This window comes from Bos mutus, chromosome 2 (assembly GCF_027580195.1).
Source record: "Bos mutus isolate GX-2022 chromosome 2, NWIPB_WYAK_1.1, whole genome shotgun sequence".
Classification (NCBI taxonomy): domain Eukaryota; kingdom Metazoa; phylum Chordata; class Mammalia; order Artiodactyla; family Bovidae; genus Bos; species Bos mutus.
The window spans coordinates 566,558-581,449 of NC_091618.1; the positions used below are offsets into that span (position 1 = coordinate 566,558).

The 14,892-nt window shown below is 47.2% G+C and overlaps 1 protein-coding gene across 2 annotated transcripts in view; it reads right to left on the bottom strand.

Annotated features, from left to right (window-relative positions):
• The window catches only part of SDHB (succinate dehydrogenase complex iron sulfur subunit B), a 28,962-nt gene extending 14,504 nt beyond the window's left edge, over nucleotides 1–14,458 (bottom strand). Inside the window, exons 1-2 of one of the 2 annotated variants that reach the window (XM_070382014.1) lie at nucleotides 14,266–14,456; nucleotides 3,278–3,405 (exon numbers count right to left, since the gene is read on the bottom strand). In XM_070382014.1, coding sequence (XP_070238115.1) covers nucleotides 3,278–3,405; nucleotides 14,266–14,352 — 215 coding nt within the window. In that variant the 5' untranslated portion in view covers nucleotides 14,353–14,456. Of the gene's footprint in view, nucleotides 1–3,277; nucleotides 3,406–14,265 lie in introns of both variants that reach the window. The other variant, XM_070382016.1, reaches the window with a different exon arrangement.
• Nucleotides 14,459–14,892: the final 434 nt, after the last annotated feature.

Sequence of the window (14,892 nt, forward strand, 5' to 3'; positions counted from 1 at the left end):
CCATTGTGTTTCAGCTTCTGTAATTTCTGATTAGTAAACAATCATTCACATCTCTGCATGCAATGTGTGTTTTCTCATGGCTTTCAAGACTTTCTCTGTATTTTTATCCTCAGTAACTTGACGATGATGTGCTTGGTGGTTTTCTATGTATTACCCTGCTTGGGATTCATTAAGATTCTTGAGTATGTAAATTATGCTTTTCACAAGCTTGAGTAATTCTTGGCCATTACCTCTTCGAATATTATTTTTTGCCTATTTTTCCACTGCACTTCTGGGACTCCAATTACACGTGTGTTAGAGCTTCTAATACTGTTCCGTGGATCAATGAAATGCTTTTTTAAAAACTCTCTTTCCTTTTTGTCTTAAGAACAGACAATTTCTAGTTTTTTTTTTTTTAATTTCTAGTTACTTCCAGGTTCACCAGCGTTCCCCACTGTCAGTTTCGACCTGCTCTTAAACTAAGCCCACCCAGTGAATTCTCCGCTTCCGATACTGTACTTTTCAGTTCCAGATTTTCCGTTGGTTCTTTAAGTTTCAAACTCTCTGCTGAGACTTCCTATCCTACTATGAGTGTATCTTCCTTTATCTAAGAACACAATTACAATTGCTTAAACTCCTTTCTGCTGGTTCCCACAAGCGGGTTGCTTCAAGGCTGGTCTCCGTTGAGTCTTTTCACTCGAGTGTGTCCCGTGCTGCGCTGCTTCTGTGTGTGGGTGATTCTGGCTTGTATGCTGGGCCGTGTGCACACCACTGCTTCTGTGTGGGGGTGATTCTGGCTCGTATGCTGGGCCGTGTGCACACCACTGCTTCTGTGTGTGGGTGATTCTGGCTCGTATGCTGGGCCGTGTGCACACCACGAGGCAGTAGCGCTGCACTGCACTGTGCTTCAGAAAGCGGTGAGTGTTGCTGTTAAGGCAACAATCAGTGTGACCGATCTCAAGATCTGGGCAGTTCATAAACAGAATTTGGGACTCCCCCTCTGTACCTCGTTCCAGGATTTCCCCCTCATTTTCTGGTTACTGTGCTGGCTTCCAAATGCATACTCTAGTTATGTAAGCTACTGACCACAGTAAGACTGTGGTTTTTTTAATTGAGTTTTAGCCCTTGTACTCCCACATCAATGGGGGCTTACCCTCAGTTAAAGAACATGCAAAGAGAGTTTATTTTTGCAAGTAACATTCTATATCCCCAACTGCCAACTCTCTCTGTGTCTGCCTGCTTTGGTTACTCTCTTGCGCCTCTGGTCACTGCTGCTGCTGCCTTTTTTTGAAGATTTATGTGTCTTGCCTGTGCTGGGTCTTGGCTGCAGCGCATGGCTTCTCGCTCAGGGGCTCCCCTGCTGTGGGGCACGGGCTCCAGGCACACGGGGTCAGCACTTGCAGCAAGCAGGCTCCTCCTGAACCAGGGATCAAACCTGTGCCCCCCGTGTCGGCAGGCAGATCCTTAACCAGCAGACCCCCAGGGAAGCCCCGTTCCCTCTTATTCTACAAACCAGAGTGTACAGTTATGATTTGTGGAAGGGTTAGGGCTTCCCTGGTCGCTCAGATGGTAAAGAGTCTGCCTGCAATGCAGGAGACTCGGGTTCGATACCTGGGTCAGAAAGACCTCCTGGAGAAGGAAATGGCAACCCACTCCAGTGTTCTTGCCTGAAAAATCCCATGGACAGAGGAGCCTGGCGGGCTACGTCTATGCAGTTGCAAAGAGTCGGACACGACTGAGCGACTTTCAATTTCACTTTCAATCTAATGAAAGCTATTCTGCCATTACTGGAAGTAAATGCAATTGATCTTTAATTTTTTTATCATTAAAAATGTTATAAATTTAACTCTTCCAGTTTTAATCACATTCTGCAGTTTTAATTTGCAAAGTTTTTATTTTTTAAGTGGTAACATTTTTATTATTCCTTAATCAAGTACTTATTTAAAAGAGTGCTTTTTAATTTCCAAGTAATTATGGTTTTTTGCTCTTAATATGAATTTTTAGTTTTATTGTATTACGGTCAGAAAGTGTGCTCTATACAATTTTCCTTTATTTGGATTTTATTAATAATTTTCAGTTGCTAAACATCTGATAGTTTTGTCTAAGAAGATCATATATCAATTAACTCTATTAAAAGAGTTTATGGGTTGACAGAATTTAAAAAAAGCATTTAGAATATTGGTAGTTTTCAAACATTTTTTTTGGTGCCATGGAAGCTTTTGTTCAAAGGAAATACTCATTTATAAATAAAACAGATCACAAAACAGAGCAGGGCTGGTGTTACTGGGGAGGCAGAGGTAGCCGGTAGTGGGAAGCTAGAGCCCAGCTCGCTAGACTCTTTCCTCTCGGCTCTCTGCGGAGCGCCTTTAAAGATGACGGAAGAGCAGTTCAGAGATGTAACTCGAGGGACTCGGCTGCTGCTGCTCTGGAGATGTGGACTGTGAGCCAAGGGCTGCGCTGGCCTCTGAACGCTGGGACTGGCCCTCAGCTGGCTTCTGCCAACAACGTGAAGGGACAGAAAAGATGCTCTCGTCTCCAGAAGGAATGCAGCCTGCGGACACCCTGAGATTAGTCATGAGACCTTTACTGAACTGCTAACCTACAGAACTCCAAGAGAATAAATATGTTGTTTTAAGCCACTAAATCTGTAGCAATTATTACTACAGAAACAGAAAGCTAACAGATAGGAATGGATCACTTTTAATATTTTAACTCCATCCCTATCTTGGCCCACCACCATTCTGGATAAGTTTATGATGTTCATCGTTATTGTAGAATACACAGGCCCACATTCATAAATTAACATAAAAACACTGAGGATTTTTAAACTGTTAATGTGTTAATGATTTCAGATCTATGCATAAAACCATCTCTACTGTTATGCTTTGAGATGGAAGTATTCTAGAAACTGTTACACTTTGATTTGGAAGAAGAAAAGGAATTTCATAAAAGCTGTTCTTCTTGGTATTATTGTTTTTTAATCTAAAACCCCAGATTTTTTTTTTTAATTTAATTTGGATTGAAGGAGAATTACAATGTTGTGTTGGTTTCTGCCCTACATCTGCATGGGTTAGCCATGGGTATACACATGTCCCCTTCCTCTTGAGCCTCTCTCCTGGTACTATCTTTTTGATTCAGGTATCTATGTCATTCTTGTTTTAAAAACAGATGATAAATTCCAGAGCCACTGGATACGCTCAGTTTTAAAACCTTCCAAGGATGGGAAAAATGTGTCCCTGAATCAGACCAAGAGCTCACCTTCATTTATCAAATATCTAGCTTTCACAGAGATACTCACTTATTCAAATCAATCTCATAAGTTTGCATGTGAGGTTTGTCTCCAGTCTTGTCCGGGTCCCATCGATAGATGGCAAATTTCTTGATTCGGGGTGCTGCGGCTGCAGCTGTCTGAGCCCCACGGCAGGCCTGAAATTTAAAAAGTTCACAAGAAGGGGAAAAAAGAATCATTAAAAATGCAAGATAAATCATTCTACTTAGTTGGAACTATAAATTGCAATACTGGATACAAACTCGTGTATTACTGACACAGTCTTCCTGAGAAACACAGCCACTCAAGACCCAACACACAGCACTAGCAACGATGATAGGCCAGCGACGGCACTGGGGGCTGGTGAAATGGCGCTGAATAAACACACACAGCCTTTGCCCTCATAGAAACCAGCGTGCAGTGAGCAAGAAGAGAAACAAAATATTCCTAATAAAACACAGCGAGGGAGCCTGCAGCAGAGATTTACACTAGTCTAAGTGGCCAGGAAGGCCTCCATAAAGGAACTTAAGCTGAGGCTTGATGACTAGGAGTGAAGGGCAAGGAGAAGGGGCATCATAAGCTGAAGGAACATGTGCAGAGGCCTGGGTGGGAGAGCACAGAGCTCTGTGAGGACCGAGAGACGCCCACTGTGCAGGGGCTGACCTGAGACGGGATGAGACGGCGCAGGCTCCAGGGAGGCAAGAAAGACTTCTAAGTTTTGATCTTATCCTAAGAGCAATGAGAAGCTAACAAAAATTCATCAGGTGGATGACATTTTATTTTTGAGAAGACCACCACTGGCTTACAAAGGAAGACTCGTCAGATGACATCTAGGGAAACCAGCTAGAAAGCGACTGCGGTGGCCGAAGCGAGACGCTGGTGTCGATCACGCATTTTAGTCTGAGCCACTGTAAAAAAAAAAAAAAAAAAAAAGACTAGGCGGCTAACACAACAAACATTTACTTCTCATGGTTCTGGAGGCTGAAGTCCAAGATCCAGGTGTCAGCAGCTCTGGTTTGGTGTCTAAGTGAGGACAGACAGCTGCATCCTGCTCTACCTTCACATGCTGCAAGGAGATCTCAGGTCTTTCCTTCTCTCTATAAGGGCAGAAGCCCATCACACAGGCCCTGCCCTCATGACCTAATCTAACCCTAATTCCCTCTCAAAGGCCCCAAGTTCAAGTATCATCACACTGGGGATTAGGGCCTCTGCTATGAGTTCTGGGGGAACACAAACAACCCATCCACAGCAGGGCAGCTATGTACAGCAGTGTAGGAAACAAGAGAAAGCACACTGTATCTTAAAACAAGGTGAAATCTGGGCACTAACAAACAGCAGAGACCTGCGCTCTGAACACATCTTCCGGGCACTTACAGTCTGTGACAGTCGGTCTCGCTAGAGCCACGGGGCCCTGGAGCGCCGCCAGGGGCTGCTGGGAGACGACAATGGTAAGGGGGGCCGGCTTCCCGCCCTCCTTCCAACAGAGCAGCCGCCCCACAAAAATGTATTTGCAAAAAGGGTGCTTTGCTCACAAAGTTTTCTGTTTAAATTTATACTCATCTTCAAAGCCACTATTTATTACTGCCAGGCACTGTATTAAATGCTTTGTATTAATGACTCCACTGGATCTTCATTTTTAAAGATGAGACAAATGAGGCTCAGCGATCAAGTGACGGGCCCATGATCAGGAGCTGGTGAGTGGAGCCAGGACTGGCCCCAGGTCTGGCCCAGGGCCCACGTTCCAAACACTATTCTGCTCACTCGGGGATCTTCTCAGGCCTCTCCTCTGTGCTGCTTTCTTCTCTTTACATCCTAACTCCTTAAGGGCGTGTGTATTAGTCAGGGCTCTCCAGAGAAACAGAACCAACGGTGTGTACCTACATACACACACGTGTGAAAAGGGATTTAGTACACAGAATCGGCTCACGTGACTATGGGGAACTGGCTCGTGTGATTATGGGGATAACAACTCCCAAGGTCCGCAACTGGCAAGCTGGAGAGCCACCGATGCAGCCCCAGTTCCAATGTCAGCGCTCGAGACCCAGGAAGAGTTGTTACTTCAAGTCCAAAGGCAAGAAAAAGAAATCAATATCCCAGCCTGAGAGGGGGACTTCCTCTTATTTGAAGGAGGGCCAGTTTTTTGTTCTATTCGTATCTTCAATCGATGGGATAAGGTCACCCATGTTAGAAAGCGCAATATGCTTTACTCAGTCTATCTTATTTTTTGAAACATAATTAAAAATTTTTTAACAATTTAAAAAAAAATTATATTTTCTGGCCACATTGTGCAGCTTGTTGGATCTTAGTTCCCGAACCAAGGGCTGAATCCAGGTCCTCAGCAGTGAAAGCCTTAAGTCTTAACCACTGGGCCACCAGAGAATCCCCTCAAATATTCTAATACAATTTTAAGGCTTACTTTGCATTTACAGTTATTACAAAACATTGGCTATAGTCCCCGTGTTGCCTCCCTTAGCCCATCTTACGCCCAGCAGACCGCCCCTCCCCCCATGGCCCCCTGCCCCCCGACCCCCGTAACCATGTTTGTTCTCTGTAACTCTGCTTCTTTTTTTCTTTTGTTCAGTATTTTGGTGTATTTTTAAGAGTCCACATATAAATTATATCATATAATAATTGTATTCCTCTGTTAATCTATCAATTAAAATGCTAAACTCATTCAAAACCACTCTCGCTGAAACACTCAGAAAAACATTTGACCAAGTATCTGGGCCCAGTCAAGTTGATACAGAACATGTAACAGAATGGAACCCTATACTTTACATATATTTTACGTCTCCCAGCATATCTGGTCCAGGCCTCCGCATATAGCAATTCAATCCATGGTTAGGAATGATTTAAGAAAAGAGCAAAAACTGAGCATTAGAATAATGCAAAAAAATGTGGTTTATTTTGAATGTACCTTAAAAAGCTGAACATGACGACCTACATCGAGCCATTAAGAAATAAACGTACCCCTCTGTTTGTGGCATTGTCCTACAACGAATGCTAAGCCGCTGCCACCCCCTAGTCCTTGAAGCCCTTTTGCATTTAGGCAGACAAAACAAGGCAGAGACCACAAGTCCTGCAAGCTTCTCCTGTGGCTGTGAGGAGGGGGAAGGCTCTCGCCAGTCCAAAGAGTACTTGGCAAAATTCAAACTACATTCTAGGCCAGCTAATTCTCTTATAAACTGCTAAAGAAAGCAAAAACCCTTAAGGTTCACTCAGTAATTACAAGAAATGCCCTGGAGTTTATTACTGGCTGGCAAAAACCACCCCAAATTAAATAAAGCTGAAGATATCAACCCTCAGTACAGGAAGAAAATGTATGAAGAAAATGAAAGTGAAGGTGAAGATGAAAGCTGTATTTTATCAAATCACCAAGCTGGTGAAGATCATTAAAAAAAGGAAAGTCATTTCTGCAAATGAACACTTTCCAACTAGAGACTCCATTTTGTGAAATGTCAGGAATGCTTGGCTAACGCCACCTTGTGGTGACTAAGAGGAGGTGAACAGACTCTTGAAGACACTTTTGGCCGCGTCGTCCTGACAGCGCGCAGGATCTCAGCAGCCCAGAACCTCTGCCCTCAGCAGTGACAAGGGGCGTCCTAACCACTAGACTGCCGAGAATTTCCAGTTGCAGGTATTAGCTCCAGCAAGCTTTTGCTTGCTTAACACCCACCCCCACCCTTTTTGGGGACTGCCCTGGTGGCTCAGACGGTAAAGCCTGCAATGCAGGAGACCTGGGTTCGATCTCTGGGTCCGGAAGATCTCCTGGAGAAGGACATGGCAACCCACTCCAGTATCCTTGCCTGGAAAATCCCCTGGACAGAGGAACCTGGAAGGTTACAGTTCATGGGGTCACAAAGAGTCGGACACGACTGAGCGACTTCACTTCACTTCTTCACTCTTTTTTGTGAGATTTAATGAGGTATATTCATTATAATAAATTCACCAATTTTAAGTGTATAGTTTGATGAGTTTTGATAAAATTGTATAACCACTACCACAGTCAAAACAGAACATTTCCATTAAGAAAGTTCTCTAGTGCTTCTCTGCAGTCAGCGCCCTCTCCCTAGCCCCAGCAACTGACTGGCTTTCTATCACTGCAGATGTGCCTCTGACAGACTCCATACAAATACCATGAGACCACACATCGTGGGCCTAGCTTCTCCTGCTCCACAAAATGCTTCTGAGATTCATTCATGTTGCTGCGTATGCTCATAGACTGCTGCTCTTTAAGTTCACACCTTTCATTTGGAAATAACTGTAGAATCCCACGCATTTATAAAAATAATACTGAGCTCCCACCTGTCCTTTACTTGACTTCCCTCAGTGGTACCAATGTACAAAACTACAGCACAACAGTACATTAATATTAACCCCGACATAGTCAAGGTATGGCTTGCCTTGTGGCTCAGCTGGTAAAGAATCTGTCTGCAATGCGGGAGACCTGGGTTCGAAAGATCCCCTGGAGAAGGGAACGGCTACCCACTCCAGTATTCTGGCCTGCAGAACCCCATGGACTGTGTAGTCCACGGGACCGCAGGGTCGGCCGAGAGTGCAGAGCATCGCGTCCATCATCACAGGACCTGCTTCTCTACAGTCCCAGTCAGGCCCTGCAGGCCTGCCACCCCCTCCTTCACCCCCCGGCAATGAATCACTGACCTGTTACATTTCCATAAGCCTGTCATTAAACAAAAGTTGTATTATGTAATCATCTCTTCTATAACTTGGCGGGGGTGGGGGTGGGGGTGGGAGAGGGCAGTTCATTCAGCGTAACTCTCTGGAGACTCAGCCACGTTAGACGCCTCAACAAATTTCTTCTTATTGCCCAGTAGTGTTCCCCGGTCCGATGCACCACAGTTAAGCCATTCAACCACTAGAAGACTGTTTCCACGTTTGAGGCATTATGAATAAAGCTGAAATGAACAGTTGTGGATAAATTTCTATGTGAACGTAAGTCTCCATTTCTCAGGGGTAAATGCCCAGGAGTGTAACTGCTGGGTTAAAAAAACGCAGAGGAACCAGAGATCAATTTGCCAACATTCACTGGATCATACAGAAAGCAAGGGAATTCCAGAAAAACATCTATCTCTGTTTAATCGACTACGTTAAAGCCTTTGACTGTGTCAATCATAACAAACTGTGGAAAACTGTTAAAGAGATGGGAATACCAGACCACCTTACCTGCCTCCTGAGAAACCTGTATACAGGTCAAGAAGCAACAATTAGAACTGGACATGGAACAATGGACTGGTTCAGGATACAGAAAGCAGTATGAAAAGGCTGTTTGTTGTCACCCTGTTTATTTAACTTATATGCTGAGCACATCATGAGAAATGCCGGGCAGGACAAGTTATGAGCCGGTGTCAAGGTCGGCAGGAGAAACATCAATAATCTCAGATAAACGGATGACACCACTCTAATGGCAGAAAGTGAAGAGGAGCTCAAGAACTACTTGATGAGGGTGAGGAAGGAGAGTGAAAAGCCAGCTTAAAACTCAACATTTAAAAAACTAAGATCATGGCATCTGGTCCCATCACCTCTTGGCAAATCAAGGGGGAAAAGGTAGAAGCAGTGGCAGATTTCTTTTCCTTGGGCTCTAAAATCAGTGTGGTGACTGCAGCAGTCATGGAACCAGAAGGCAATCACTTTTTGGCAGGAAAGCTACTACAAACCTAGACAGTGTAATTAAAAGCAAAGACATCACCTTGCCAACAAGGCCCATCCAGGGAAGGCTACAGTCTTCCCAGCGGTCACATGCAGTTGTCAGAGGTGGAACATAAAGAAGCTGAGCGCTGAAGAATCGATACCTTCGAACTGTGGTGCTGGAGAAGACTCTTGACAGTCCTTTGGACAGCAAGGAGATCAAACCAGTCAATTTTAAAGGAAATCAACCCTGAATACTCACTGTAAGGCCTAATGGTGAAACTGAAGCTCCAATATTTTGGTCACCTGATGTGAACAGACGCTGATGCTGGGAAAGACTGAGGGCAGAAGCGGGGAAACACTGCATGAGATGGTTGGATGGCATCACCAATGCACTGGCCATGAATCTGGGCAAACTGCAGGAGCTGGTGAGGGATGGGAGGCCTGCTGTGCTGCAGTCCACGGGGTCTCAAAGAGTCAGAAGTGACTGGGCGACTGAACAACAATAACAGATGGCAGGAGAATGTTTAACTTTCAATAAACTGTGCTCCAAAGTAGGAGCTGCTGTGCCTGAGTCAGGCAGTAGGGGGAGAGGGACAAAAGGTCTTAAAAAAATTAACTTCTACAAATTCAAAAACATTAGTAAACCTTGGAATTTAAAAAAAGCCTGGGACTTTGCAGTTGTCAGCTGTAACTCCCTGGTTTTAAAACCCAAGAAATCTGTACGCAGGTCAAGAAGCAACAGTTAGAACTGGACATGGAACAACAGACTGGTTCCAAATCGGGTAAGGAGTACATCAAGGCTGTATATTGTCACCCTGCTTATTTAACTTCTATGCAGAGTACATCATGAGAAACGCTGGGCTGGAAGAAGCACAAGCTGGAATCAAGACTGCCAGGAGAAATATCAATAACCTCAGATATGCAGATGACACCACCCTTATGGCAGAAAGTGAAGAAGAACTAAAGAGCCTCTTGATAAAAGAGTAAGAGAGTGAAAAAGTTGGCTTAAAACTCAACATTCAGAAAACTAAGACCATGGCATCCGGTCCCATCGCTTCATGGCAAATAGATGGGGAAACAGTGGCAACAGTGAGAGACTTTATTTTGGGGGCTCCAAAATCACTGCAGATGGTGACTGCAGCCATGAAATTAAAAGATGCTTGTTCCTTGGAAGAAAAGTTATGACCAACCTGAAAGTGAAAAAGTCAAAGTGAAGTCTCTCAGTCGTGTCCAACTCTTTGGGATCGCGTGGACTGTAGCCCACCAGGTTTCTCCGTCCATGGGATTTTCCAGGCAAAAGTATTGGAGTGGCTTGCCACTTCCTTCTCCAGGGGATCTTCCCAACCCAGGGACTGAACCCGGGTCTCCCGCATTGTAGGCAGATGCTTTAACGGCTGAGCCAACAGGGAAGTCCTACCTAGACAGCATATTAATAATAAAAGCAGAGACATTATTTTGCCAACAAAGGTCCGTCTAGTCAAAGGTATGGTTTTTCAGTAGTCATGTATGGATATGAGAGTTGGACTATAAAAAAAGCTGAGCACCGAAGAAATGATGCTTTTGAACTGTGGTGTTGGAGTAGAGTCTTGAGAGTCCCTTGGACAGCAAAGATATCAAACCAGTCAATCCTAATGGAGATCAGTCCTGGGTGTTCATTGGAAGGACTGATGTTGAAGCTTAAACTCCAGTACTTTGGCCACCTGATGCGGAGAGGCAACTCACTGTAAAAGACCCTGATGCTGGGAAAGATTGAAGGCAGGAGGAGAAGGGGACGACAGAGGATGAGATGGCTGGATGGCATCACTGACTCGATGGACATGAGTTTGAGTAAAGCTCCGGGAGTTGGTGATGGACAGGGAGGCCTGGCGTGCTGCAGTCTATGGGGTCGCAAAGAGTTGGACACGACTGAGCGACTGAACTGAAGCAATGTGAAGGATGGAGCTACCATCAACTGAGGTGGGAGGAGACGGCTGGTGTGTGTGTGTGTCAGGATTTTGGTTTTGTGCCAGCAAAGTTTATTAAATACCCATGTGGAAATTCTGAGAATATGGTTGAGTGGCCATCTGAGTCTGAAGACTTGGGGTGATGTCTCGGCTAGAGACATGAATTTAGGAGGCATCTAAAGCCCGAAGGAGTGTCTATAAAGACGAGGCCTAAGGACAGAGTCCCTGGAGTTCGGGGCAATGAGAAGAAATCAGCAAAGGGAGAGAGAAAGGAAGGACTGCCAGCACGTGAGGAGGAACACCTGGAGCCCGGCAGGCAGGCCAAAACCATGTTTTGAGGAGGGCGCTGACAGTACGCTTCAGGGAGCAAAGCACCAAGTGACACTGGGGTTAACAAAGCCGAAGTCACAGGTGACCCTGACCCGGGTATCTTCCGTGAAGTGCTAAGGGTGAGAAGTGTGACTGGAATAGGCTCCTGAGAAGATGTGGAGAGGTAACTGTGGGTGGTGAGTTCAGACACCTCTCGGGAAATTCTTCTGTAAAGACGAGTGGAGAACTGGGGTGGTGGCTGGATCTGGCTTTTTCTGAGATGAGGAAAATTGTACCACGTTTGTGTGCTGCTGCTGATTTGACAGAGAACGAAAACCTGATTGCGGGGCGGGGCGGGTGAGGAGAATTTCTGGAAAGCTATCTTTCAATAAGCGATGGGACAAGAGCATGAGTGAAGGGCAGCCAGAGGAGTGCTGCCAATTTCTCCACAGCACCAGGCAGAAAAGCGCAATATACGGGCAGACGTGAACAGGTGGGCAAATATTTGAGGGTTTTTTTGGTAGCCTACCTAGCAATTCATACTCCAAACCCAAGAGTGGCGGGGGGGGGTCCTTCAAAAGCATTTCTACCTCAATCTACAAAACTAAAGACTGTTCAAGGCTGAGCGCACCTTTGTAGGACATCTTAGATGAGATCCACAGTTTATAATTTAAGGGGAGAAGCGAGATCAAACAACTGGACTGAAAAGGAACTGAGGATAAGAAGGGTGAATTCTCCATTATGTCGAAGGCAGCCTGTTCTCTGGGAAAGCTGCCTTAAGGGGCAGGTTTGGAGCTAGATGGAGACAGGTTTGACCCTGATGCTGGGAAAGATTGAGGGCAGGAGGAGAAGGGCCAACAGAGGATGAGATGGCTGGATGGCATAACCGACTCGATGCACGTGGGTTTGGGTGGACTCTGGGAGTTGGTGATGGACAGGGAGGCCTGGCGTGCTGCAGTTCATGGGGTCGCAAAGACTGGGACACGACTGAGCGACTGAACTGAACTGAGAGGCAGGTTTGCAGGTGGGACAGAAAGGTGAGAGACGGAGAGGAGGAAGGCAGGGAGGCCGCACGAGCCTGGGGAGAACAGAAGGCCAGGCTTACTTCTGAAACATGTGCATGGCACTGCTGCCAAGCTCTACCGCTTGAGAGCTGAGCGTGCTTTGGCAAATTACATAACCTTTCTGATTTTAGTTCCTCTTTTGTAAGAAGGCGGGGGTATTAACATCTACCTTAGAGGATTCAGTGGAGGGCCAAGCTCCTAGAATTGTTCAGAAAATAATTTCTGCTTTTCAATACTGGCAACCGTATCAGTTCCTGTATTATTCTGATTGGCAGACAGATATCCTAACCCTGCCAGTGCTGGGAGCAAAGATACACACAAGTGAAAGCAGGTGCTAACTGCCCTCAAGGAATACAGTCTAGACAAGAGAATGAAGCAACATCACAAGCGACAACGCAGTAAATACAGGCAGAGCTGTGGTTCGCTGGTGCAAACTAAAGCGGAAAAGGAGCTCAGAAGAGAAATCCACCATGTTCTAGGCTCCTAGAATCTCAATATGCCCCAAGGTAATACACCACGCTCATTACTGTTCAGGCCACTTTTGAGGTTATGAATGCACATTCCTAGAAAACGTGAGTGTGGAGGTGTAATCTTCTGTTTTCTCTGCCCTCAGGGCCCTAGGATGGCCTCACAGGGGATTACAACACTGACCTCTGAAACCAGCCCTCTCTATAATTCATTCTTTGAAGAGGGACCTGAGCTTTAGAACTCACTCTCATTGGTGGGGCTGTCACAACTTGATTGCTTGCTCAGCAACTATAAAAGGAACTGGTAAACAAGGTCGTCAATCACCAATTTAATGCTCAGAGGGCACCGGCTTGAGGCTCTGGTAGGCAGGCTTCACTCCCATCCCTGCTTTTCAGAATGACTGTAAAGTGACTTGTCCAGGTTCACGGACAGCATATTTGAAAGAATCAGCATTAGAAGACGGGCCATAGGCACTGTGCCGTAAAACCACAGCAATTACTTAATACCAGATGTATTTTCACATGACTGCAAGAAGAGAGACGAATATATTTTGTACACCTATCACATGGAGTTTTTCACACATTATGTTCAAAACAGTGAGTTTAGGTCCTAGATCAACTGGTTCTTGGCTATGATATTTTGAGCAAGTGAAAAAAAAACCTTTTCGTGGGGGGTGGGGCTCAGTTTTCAAAGGGAGAAGAAAATGGCAACCCACTCCAGAGTTCCTGCCTGGAGAATCCCAGGGACAGAGGAGCCTGGTGGGCTGCTGTCTATGCGGTCGCACAGGGTCGGACACGACTGAAGCGACTTAGCAGCAGCAGCAGTTTTCAAATCTCTAAAATGAGGTTAGAATTCCTGCTCACCCACATCACGGGATTTTTTTTCCCAGAGGAAAAAGATTTGAAAGGGATTTGTAAAACCCTAGTCTTTGATATACACAGACTGCAATGGCAGTTTCCCTTCCCCTTCTCCATGTTCCCATTTTCCTGACAATATAAGGGACGTGGAGAAAAACTATCAACGCGCCCTGAACGATATAAATAAGAGCGGCGCCAACCTCCGGATCCGATCCGGGTCCAAACTGTGAGGTCGGTTCTACGACACTGGGGAGACCACGGTGTTTTGGGGGCTAAGTGGATGCCCCCGCTTCTCCCTTCTCCTGTGCTTTCCGTCTGGCCCGAGTTCCCAGCCGTGCGCCTGCAGGGGCGCCTCCCAGGCCCTGCCCTTCACGCCCCGGCGGGTCTGTCCGTCCCAGGCGTGACAGTTTGCGGGCGGAACAGGGACCTGGCGTCCAAACGCTAGTACTCGCGCTCCGCTTCCACCAGTCAGTCGTCACCCGCTCGCCATGTGACCTTGGGCGGTCCAAGCGCCCTCCCTTCCCTTTTTTCCCCGTGTCTAAAAGTCCCCCTCCGCCCTGACCACCTCGCAGGTGGCAGAGAGGAGCAGTAACGATCCGGCCTCAGGACCCCGGGCGGCGGGAGCGGGTCGCACTCCTCTCCGGGACCCGCCCCGCCGCCCCTCACGTGCAGGCCGTCTCCGCGACCTTCACGCCAGCCCTCGCCCCGCGCCCCGCGCCGCGGCTCACCTGCAGGCGGGCCCCGCCGAGGGCGGCGGCCGGGAACCGGCGCCTCAAGGAGAGCGCGACCACTGCCGCCATCTTGGCGCCTGACATCGAGCCCCACCCCTCGAGCCCGAGGTCGCGCTTCGCCGGCGTCCCGCCGAGCACCGCGGCGCCACGCCAGGGCCCCTAGAGGCCCCGCTAGCGGCGCAGGCGCCGCCGAGTGGGCGGGGCTTCCGGTCCCCAAGGGGGCGGAGGGAAGGCGGGGGAACCAACGTGAGCGTGCGCAGTGCAGGGGCCGGGGCAGGCCCACTCGGCTTCCCAGGGTGGAAGGTGACCTTCCCAGAGGAAGGGGGCGGGGTTTGAGGGTGGGCCGAAGGAGGGGGCGGGGCTAAGTGCGCGAGGGGGCGGGGCCGTCCGATCCAAGTCCTGTCCCGGTTTTTACCCCTTTTTTCTGTTCAGTTCAGTTCGGTCATTCAGTCGTGTCCAACTCTTTGCGACCCCACGGACTGCAGCACGCCAGGCCTCCCTGTCCATCACCAACTGAAATTTACTCAAATTCATGTCCATCGAGTCGGTGATGCCATCCAACCATCTCATCCTCTGTTGTCCCCTTCTTCTCCCGCTTTCAATCTTTCCCAGCATCAGGGTCTT